The sequence below is a fragment of the Sus scrofa genome, chromosome 2 (genome assembly GCF_054392235.1).
Source record: "Sus scrofa isolate SSC_HxYL_T2T_F1_AM1 chromosome 2, Sscrofa_HxYL_maternal_Yorkshire_Landrace_v2.0, whole genome shotgun sequence".
In the NCBI taxonomy this organism is placed as follows: Eukaryota; Metazoa; Chordata; class Mammalia; order Artiodactyla; family Suidae; genus Sus; species Sus scrofa.
Genome location: NC_139384.1, coordinates 69,359,191 through 69,367,848, shown reverse-complemented (window position 1 = coordinate 69,367,848; position 8,658 = coordinate 69,359,191). Strand labels below are relative to the sequence as shown.

General features: G+C 50.3%; 1 protein-coding gene across 3 annotated transcripts; it reads right to left on the bottom strand.

The window, feature by feature from the left end:
* Nucleotides 1–597: 597 nt before the first annotated feature.
* Nucleotides 598–8,028, bottom strand: TMEM221 (transmembrane protein 221). Of its 3 annotated transcripts, XM_003123492.6 has the most exons (5): nt 7,903–8,028; nt 7,480–7,816; nt 5,131–5,216; nt 1,842–2,072; nt 598–1,177 (listed from the first exon to the last, which is right to left on the bottom strand). In XM_003123492.6, the coding sequence occupies exons 2-5, from the start codon at nt 7,797–7,799 to the stop codon at nt 1,116–1,118; spliced, it is 699 nt and encodes a 232-aa protein (XP_003123540.2). In that variant the 5' UTR covers nt 7,800–7,816; nt 7,903–8,028; the 3' UTR covers nt 598–1,115. The 3 variants fall into 3 exon arrangements, with proteins under 3 accessions (XP_003123540.2, XP_003354183.1, XP_084868513.1); XM_003354135.5 differs by lacking the exon at nt 598–1,177 and having other exon boundaries at nt 1,461–2,072; XM_085012387.1 differs by lacking the exon at nt 598–1,177 and having other exon boundaries at nt 1,461–2,072; nt 7,480–7,808.
* Between the last annotated feature and the right edge of the window lie 630 nt (nt 8,029–8,658).

Below are 8,658 nucleotides of genomic sequence, written 5' to 3'. Positions count from 1 at the left end.
TCCTCGTGGATACTAGGCTGGTTCTTAACCCTCTGGGCCACAGTGGGAACTCCCGTGCCATTCATTCTTATATTATCTTCTTTAGTGATATTTTCCTGCTCACCAAGAGCCTTGGGATGCCCCTGACAGGTGCCACATGGGAGGAGGAGATCTGTGTTGCCTCCCAGGGCTCAGGAAGGCCAGTGGGCTCCCAGGTCTGTACCTGAACATCAGAATCTTTACCCCAGGTCAGGCTTGGCAACCAGCCTCCCTGCTGGGCACTGTCACCACTGGAAGGGGTCCCAGAGTGGCTTCAAGCCACTATGTGGCTGAGCTTCCTCCACCCCTTAATCCCCGTGTGGCCCAGGAGGGGATGGTCAGGGAGACATCTGGGGACATTTGTCCATTTGAGGTGGGGCAGGGGCCAGGCCATCCCCCAGTGAAATTTACAGGCATGAAGATTTGTGGGGCATGGGTCCCAGGCTGGGGTCACTAAGGGTCACACTCTCTGTACCCCTACTGCTGCCCTCTGTCCCCCACCTCTGTCACTTCACCCCTCATCCTGGGCCTTGACTTGGCCAAGCAGCAGGTTTAGATGTGGCTCAGGCAACATGGAGATAATGACATGGAGTTTATTTTCAGGTTGTGCAGGATGGAGGGGGTGGTCAGGGCTTTTGGGAGACCCCTGGGGCTCTGAGTGATCTACCCCAAGCCCTGGCAGTTCCAAGAGTCCCAGAAACTGGCCATCAACCCACCTTTTCAAGCCATGAAGCACCCCGACTGACCGAAGCACAGGTTGACACACATTGAGGATCTGCTATGCACAGGTTCCCCCGCCCCCCGCCCCCAAATAGCTCATGCAGAGTCTCATGGGAGCTCTAGGAGGAGGGACCACTTCTGTTCCCGTTTTACAGACCAGGAAACTGAGACACAGGGTGGTGAAGCCCTCAGCCACAGGCCCACAGCCAGGAGTCTGGGTCCAGGCCTCAAGGTGTGTCCATGGCCTGGGGCTGCTCTGAGCTCAGCACACACAGGTTTCAAACACTCACAGCCTGGAAGGAGTCGCAGAGTTTGAGACTTGCACTATCAGCAGCATGGGGGTCACAGGACCTGGGTTCGAATCCTGCCTCTGATGCTCAGTACTGGCCATGGGACCCTTGGTGAGTCACTGCCCCTCTCTGGGCCTTGGTTTCCTCATCTGTAAAATGGATGGAGCTGTTTAGAGAACTGTTGCCTAAGCCCTCCCCTCTCCTCCTGCCTATAAGAGAATTTTATTCATTCTGGACAGCTACATTTCCTAGTCTCCTCTATAGTGAAATGTGGCTACATGACCCTTGTTCTGGCCAGTGAGTTATGAGCAGAAGCGTCCCAAGGCCTCTCAGGAAGACTTCCAAAAGCTTCTGAGCTAGTCCTGGCCTCTGTCTTTCTCTCTGAGTAAGGAAGTGAGGGCTGGATCCCTGGCAGCTATTTTGTGCCATGAAGCAACTTTGAGGACAAAAGTCAAAGATGCTGTGAACTGAGAGGGAAATCAAGTTGCACTGCTACTGTGGCTGCCTGGACCTTTCTCTACAGGTGTCCTTTTCCTACTGCCTGACACTGGGTCTCTATCTCTGATTTTTGGGTTCACACCAAGGTGGAGTCCTTCCCTGATCCTCCTGGCCTGTGGCCCAGGATGTTGCGCATCTCATGTGTGACCTCTTCCCAGTGCCCCTCACTGGCAGACAGTGTTCGATGTATGTGAGATGTGGGCAGGCGGCTCTCCCAGCCTCCCCCCATGGTTGCAGGTGCTGTGGCAGTGACTGTGGGTCTGAGGGAGTCCCCAGGTTCTGGGCAAGATGAGTAGGGGGTCCAGTGATGGATACCCTGCTGGGGCTGAGCCCCGGAGCTGGCCTTGGAGACTTCAGCAGGGCGGACAGGGTCATCTTCAAATTGTGGCAGGGACAGCTCATGGAGGCCACGGCGGGTGGCCCGGGCAGCCCGGAGCAGAGTGTGGGTCAGCACTGCTACCAGGATCAGAGCACCCAAGCCAAGAACAGAGGCAGCCGCTGCACCTGTCTCAATCTCGAAGAGCAGCAGGGCATAGATGGACAGTGCTGGAGGAGGAAAAGGCTCTTATTCAGTCAACAAATGTTTGCTCCCCAAGCCCTAGGAGAGCCCCATCAAATGGAGGGTATTTATAGAAAACTGTACATTATGATAGACACATAGATTTACTCAAAACTCTTCCACCCCTTTCACCTGATCATCATTGCATCTATTTTATTATAAAACAGTAAGTTGTATGTTCTATGTAATTTACCACAATTAAAACAATCCATGGAGTTCCCATCGTGGTGCAGCGGAAATGAATCCCACTAGGAACCATGAGGTTGCGGGTTCCATCCCTGGCCTTGCTCAGTGGGTTAAGGATCCGGCGTTGCCGTGAGCTGTGGTATAGGTTGCAGACACGGCTCAGATCTTATGTTGCTGCAGCTCTGGCGTAGGTTGGCAGCTGTAGCTCTGATTGGACCCCTAGCCTGGGAACCTCCATATGCCGCGGGTGTGGCCCTAAAAAAAAAAAGAGACTAAGAAACCCCAAAACCAAAAAAAAACAACCCCTCCCCCCCAGATCTCAGGCCTTCTGAATCTCTGTAAATTGACCTTGAGCGAAGCATAGTCCCTCTCTGGCCTCAGTTTGCTGATCTGAATGACAAGATGGTTGGTGACCTGACCTTGAGGACCTGTACCGGTTCTCTGTTGCCTTGTCCAATATTCAGTTGACACCATTCTTTTTGATGGAGATTGTCACATGCATTGTAGGACATTTAGCAGCTTCTACCCACCAAACACCTTTCCCTGCCCTGTCGTGACAACCAAAATGTCTCCAGATATTGTCAGGTGTCCCCTACTAAGAAGTGCTGGCCCAGTCCCTACCCCTACCATGGTCATTGGTATAGGAGGACTGACTCAGCTCTCTGGTATCAGCGATGTGCATGGTTCTAGGCTTGGCCAATCAGAGCACGGCTTCCTCTGGTTATAGTGATTGGTTCATGGCTCTCACATGACTCAAGCTGAGCCAATCAGGGTCAGCCCTGGGACTTTTGCTTGGGCTATGAGAACAAGGGAATTTTCTTATTTGGCAGTTAGGGAATTGGTAGGAGAGAAGCCCAGAGCTGATAGAGGACTTCTTGGCATTTTGTGAGATGTTTTTATGCTTTCTCTAGCTTTGCACTCTTGCTTTTGAAAATACCACACTGCGTCATGTCTGACATATTAAAGGGAGGCCAGGGACTTTTTTTTTTTTTTTGCTCTAAACATTTTTGAAAGGTCTTTATAATTATTGTTTTGGCTTTGGTTAACAACAAAGGAAAGACTGGCTGGATGTACTTGGGAATTCTTGCTGAGTGAGGTCACCTTGCCTCAAAAGAATCTAAATGGGAGCTGAACAAATTCTTAATTTAATGCTTAATGAGGCTGACATAAATACCTTTTTTTTTTCCCTTTGTGAGTTTTCCTATATTTTAAAATGAGGAATTTTATTCTCCAACATTTTTGCCAGCATATGAAAATCCTCCAACACTTTTGCTGGCATATGAAAAAGCCTGAGGTCAGAAGCATTGTGTTGAAAGCACTTAGAAATATAGGCATTTTTCTCAGGGCACAGCAGGTAAAGAGTTGAAGGGAGAGGCATTTTGGATAACCTCATTTGAGTGCCTGGATCCAGCCGTACTTGAGGCCAATAACCCTTGATCTTTTCAGATACACAGGTCACTCTATCCACTCTCCTTAAAAAAACAAAAACAAAAACAAAAAAACATATCTAGAGCATTTTATTAAGTCAAACAACAAGAGTCATTCAGAGTTCTCTGCACTGTACATACAAATTCCCACAGTGAATCCTAGGCTCATATCTCATAAATAAGTGTTTTAAGTTCTCTCTCTCTCTCCCTCTTTTTTTTTTTTTTTTTTTTTTTTTTTTTTTTTTTTTTTTTTTTTTTGCTTTTTAGGGCTGCACCTGTGGTATACGGAGGTTCCCAGGCTAGGGGTTGAATTGGAACTATAGCTGCTGGCCTACACCACAGCCACAGCCACAGCCACACCAGATCCCCAACCCACTGAGTGAGGCCAGGGATCAAATCTGCATCCTCATGGATACTAATTGAATTTGTTACTGCTGTGCCAGAATGGGAACTCCCAAATATATCTTCTATTTCTCTATTGTGGTACTAAGGAAAAAACAGTAGTAGCAAATCCCTTGTTTTTCAGTCAGCTGAATTTTTTCCTCCGGTAAGACAGATTGTTTATAGGGCTGCCAGAGATCCAAGTATGATTCAGTTATGAGTCTGAAGCACAGTTTTCAAGATTAAAACAAAATATAAGATGTCGGGAGTCCCTTTAAATAAACATGATGATTTGATTTCATTATCAGCAGGTGTAGGTGAGAGAATGTTGATCAAAGAAAAGTTATTATAAGTCAGGGGAGGAAAGACCGTGTGGTGTGCCCTTCTGGCACCCAGGTTATTAGTTTTTTTTTTGGCTTTTTAGGGCCGCACCCGCAGTATATGGAGGTTCCTAGGCTAGGAGTCCAACTGGAGCTGTAGCTGATGGCCTATACCACAGCCACAGCGACGGAGGAGCTGAGCTGCGTCAGCAACCTATACCATAGCTCACAGCAATGCAAGATCCTTAACCCGCTGAGCGAGGCCAGGGATGGAACCTGAAATCTCATGGTTCCTAGTTGCATTCATTTCCGCTGCACCACAACGGGAACTCCTGTTAGTTTTTACTCTACTTCATATCTTGGGATTTAAAATTTCATTTCTGGTTCAGGAAGCATTTTTTTTTTTCATAAGCCGTCCTTGAGCTGGAGATTCTGATATTTGTGACCAAAACAGTTTTTGCTAAGGCCAATCTATGAAACACTATCTCCAGCAACCCCAAGGACTTGGAAACTTTTGTTCAAACCAAATGCAGAAAACTGATGAATCAGAAGTGTTTTGAAGACAACCACCATTTATGGAATCCCCACTGGGATCAGATGTCATCCATGGGCTAAAATGTCAGAGAATGAAACAGGCAAGCTGGCTCCAGAGCTGACCCCAATTATGGGGCTATTACCCCTAGCCACCTCAACCCAGAGCTCTGCACTCCAACTTGTAGCCCAGCACATACCTGCTAAGTAGACAGAGATCCCACAACAGAAGAGACCAAGGGCTACGTGTCTGAGGAGGCGGCAGTCATAGAGAAACCAGTCAGACCTGGGAGGGAGGAGAGGGCAGGAAGAACATGGGCTCAGGAGACAGAACTGGTGGAAGAAGGTTGGGAAGGAGAGGGAAGGAGAGTGGCCCAGCTTTGGGGAACTGAGGTCTATGTGAGGACCCAAGCATCCATCCCTCCATCCATCCCCCAACTCATTCATCCTTCCAGGTAAATGTCTGACATCATTTACTGTCCATCCATCTCCACTGATTATTCAACCATACAGTCATGCATCCATTTAACCATGCTTTATTAATCCACCCACCCACTCATCTGCTTTGTTTCTTTGTTGTCTTCTTTGATTGTTTCATCTGTGTCCCCATAAAGCCACCATCATCTGTTCATCCAATTGTCATTTGCCATCCATCCATTCATCTACTCATCCATCCATCCATTCTCTTTCTCCCAGTCACCATACCTTGAGCCAACCGACCATCCATCTGTCCATTCATCCATCCAGTCACCATCCATTCCCCTCCCCTCCCCCATAACCCGTATACATCAGTCCATTCAAACATGCAGCGCTCATGAAGCAGCTATTATGTATGGACCCTTGCTAGACACTTATTTTATAGACCATAAGCTTATTTAGGGATGAGGAAACTGACTTGTTATCAGTGATGATGAAACAGAGATCCCCAAGAGCTGACACGGACTACAGATTGAGTTTTGAGCCTGGCCCCATGGTAGATGCTTCTGCTTTGTGCCTGCCCTTCTCCAGTCTTGTGAGATCAGGAAATGGAGACGCTTCCATCATCACTCACCTCCCACCAGCACCATGGAAATGGCCTCCTCTCTGCCAATTCCCCTCTTGACCCCTTTTCTTTTATAAAATATTTATTTATTTATTTAGGTTGCACCCACGGCATGTGGAAGTTCCTGGGCCAGAGATGGAACCTGAGCCACAGCAGCAACAGTGACGATGCCAGATACTTAACCTGCTGCACCACAAGGGAACTCCCTCCTGACCCCCTCTCTGCAGAGTGTCCAGAGTGGGTTATTCCAAACTCAAGTCAGATCATGTCTCTCCTCGCTCACAGCTCTCTTAGGCAGAGTTGAACCTGTCTTCACAGCACAGAAAGCCCTGTATAATCTAATACCGCTCACTTCCCGGCCGTCATCTCCCTCATCTCCCTTCCAGCCACACTAATCACCTCTGTTGTCCTCCAACATCCCAAGCTCATTCCTGCCCCAGGGCCTTTGCATATGCTGTTCCCTCTGCCTGGATCACCGTCTCCCAAACTTTCTGCCTTCTTTCCTCCTTCAAGCCTCAGCTCAGGCCACCTTTGATGGTCCCACATCGCCCCCCATCCTGTCCTCCTCCACCACATTACCCCATTTTCATCCCTTTCCAGTCTTCATCACCATTTGACCTTATCCATCTGCTTTGTTTCTTTATTATCTGTGTCCCCATGAAGGTGGGTCCAGATCTGCTTGGTTCCTGCCGTATCACCAGTACCCAGTGCTGGGCTCAGCCCCCTGCAGGTGCCCAACACATATTTATCAACTGACAGAATGCATGTATTTCACCATCCCTTGAATTATCAGACGGAGGTGCGTAGTTTGGATCAGGATCCAATGATGGACGTTCCCATTTGCTTAGATCCATGGAGTCCTAGACCAGGATCCCAGCTCCCCTCCCCCAGCATCCTCGAAGGAAACACTTGGATGTGGGACAGCCACGTTCTTGGCTCAAGGACGAGTCCTCATTCTACACTCATTCTCCCCTCCCCCTCCAGTGCCCACGTCCCTGAGCTCAGGTGCCTGACAAGGAACCCTACCTGGGGCCAGAGCACAGACCCTGGCTCTACCAGATTTAAGTTCAAATCCAGCCCACCCTCTTTCAGTCCTGGCAGCCTAGGGAAAGCAGCCTCCCTTGACTGAGAGAAGTAGTTAAAAAGGGAGATAATAACAGCCCCAGCCACCCAGGGGGCTTCTCTGAGCTAATCCACATGAAGAGGGAGGTACCTAGAGCTTAAGGTTCCATAAAGGACAAATGCTATCAACACCGGGGCAACTCCAGGCCTTCTCTGAGCCTCAGTTTCCACATCTGTGAAAACGGGGTGGCAGCAGTAATTGCACCTGCTGTAAATTTTCAACAAATATAGGATGGAGGGAGAGATGGAAGAAAGGAGGAAGGGAAAAGATAGATGAAGTGAGTGAGAGAGAAAAGCTCTCCCCCAACCTGAGGCCCATAGAAGGGCAGCTGCTCGTCCAGGCTCGCCCAGCCACGAGCCGGGCAGAGGGGGCAGGTCCTCTTACCTGCCAGGGCCCGGTCCCCGCGCCATCTCAGCGCCCAGGTGGCCGCAGAGCGCGGCGAGCAGCAGGCAGGTGAGACCTAGAACCAGGGCGAGCGCGGCGAGCGCGGCGGCTAGCGGCAGCAGCGCTCCGGCTGCGTCCTCTGGCAGCCCCGGGCCGGTCCCCAGCTCTGGGCCCAGGCCGTCGATTCGCGGTCCCCGAAGCTCCGCGCGGCCCGCCTGCAGCTGGAACAGCAGCTGAGCGCCCAGCGCCGCCAGCACCGCCGCGGGGATGCCCAACAGGATCATTGCGGTCAGCACCCGGCCGCCGTACGACCTGGCCATGGAGGAGTCCTGCGGACCTGAGGGATAGTTGAGGAATCAAAAGAGATTTTAAAGGACAGGGGCGATGGGGAGTTAGGGGGCGTCCGAGGGCCCCCGGGAGTACCAAAGGGAGCAGAGCCGCAGAGGGGCGTCTGAAAGTTGGGAGGCCGCAGAGGGCTCGGGATGCAAGTCGCGGTGGGGACGAGGAAGCTCCGGGAAAACTTGGAACAAAGTGTTTTCTCCTCTCTCTGGAGACCCTGCGGGCACCTCTCCCGCCCTCCGGGTTCTAGAGAGGCGGGGCCGGGGGGGCGTGGCCGAGAAGGGGCGGAGGCGGCCCCACGTGGGAGTAAGGGCGTGGTGGCCGGATCCGGGGAGCCTCGCTGGTCAGTAAACTCATTGAAGTGTCCCCCTTTCCCTTCTCATTGCACCAAACACCTGTTTTATTGTTGTTCTGTAAATTTATTTATTTATTTATTTTTAAATTTTGGGCCACACCCACAGGATGCAGAAGTTCCTGGGCCGCAGATCCACCTCCGTGCCACAGCAGTGACAACGCTGGATCCTTAACCGCTAGGCCACTAGGGAACTCCCTATTGTGTTTTTTTAAAAAGAACAGAAATTTGAATGAATTTTAAAATAATTCACTTTGGAAGTTTCCGTAGTGGCGCAGCGGAAACGAATCCAACTAGGAACCATGAGATTGGGGGTTCGATCCCTGCCCTCGCTCAGTGGGTTAAGGATCTGGTGTTGCTGTGGCTGTGGCCTAGGCCCGTGGCTACAGCTCTGATTAGACCCCTAGCCTGGGAACCTCTATATGCCGAGTGTGCCGCCCTCGAAAAGACAAAAGACAAATAATAATAATAATAATAAATAAAAATAA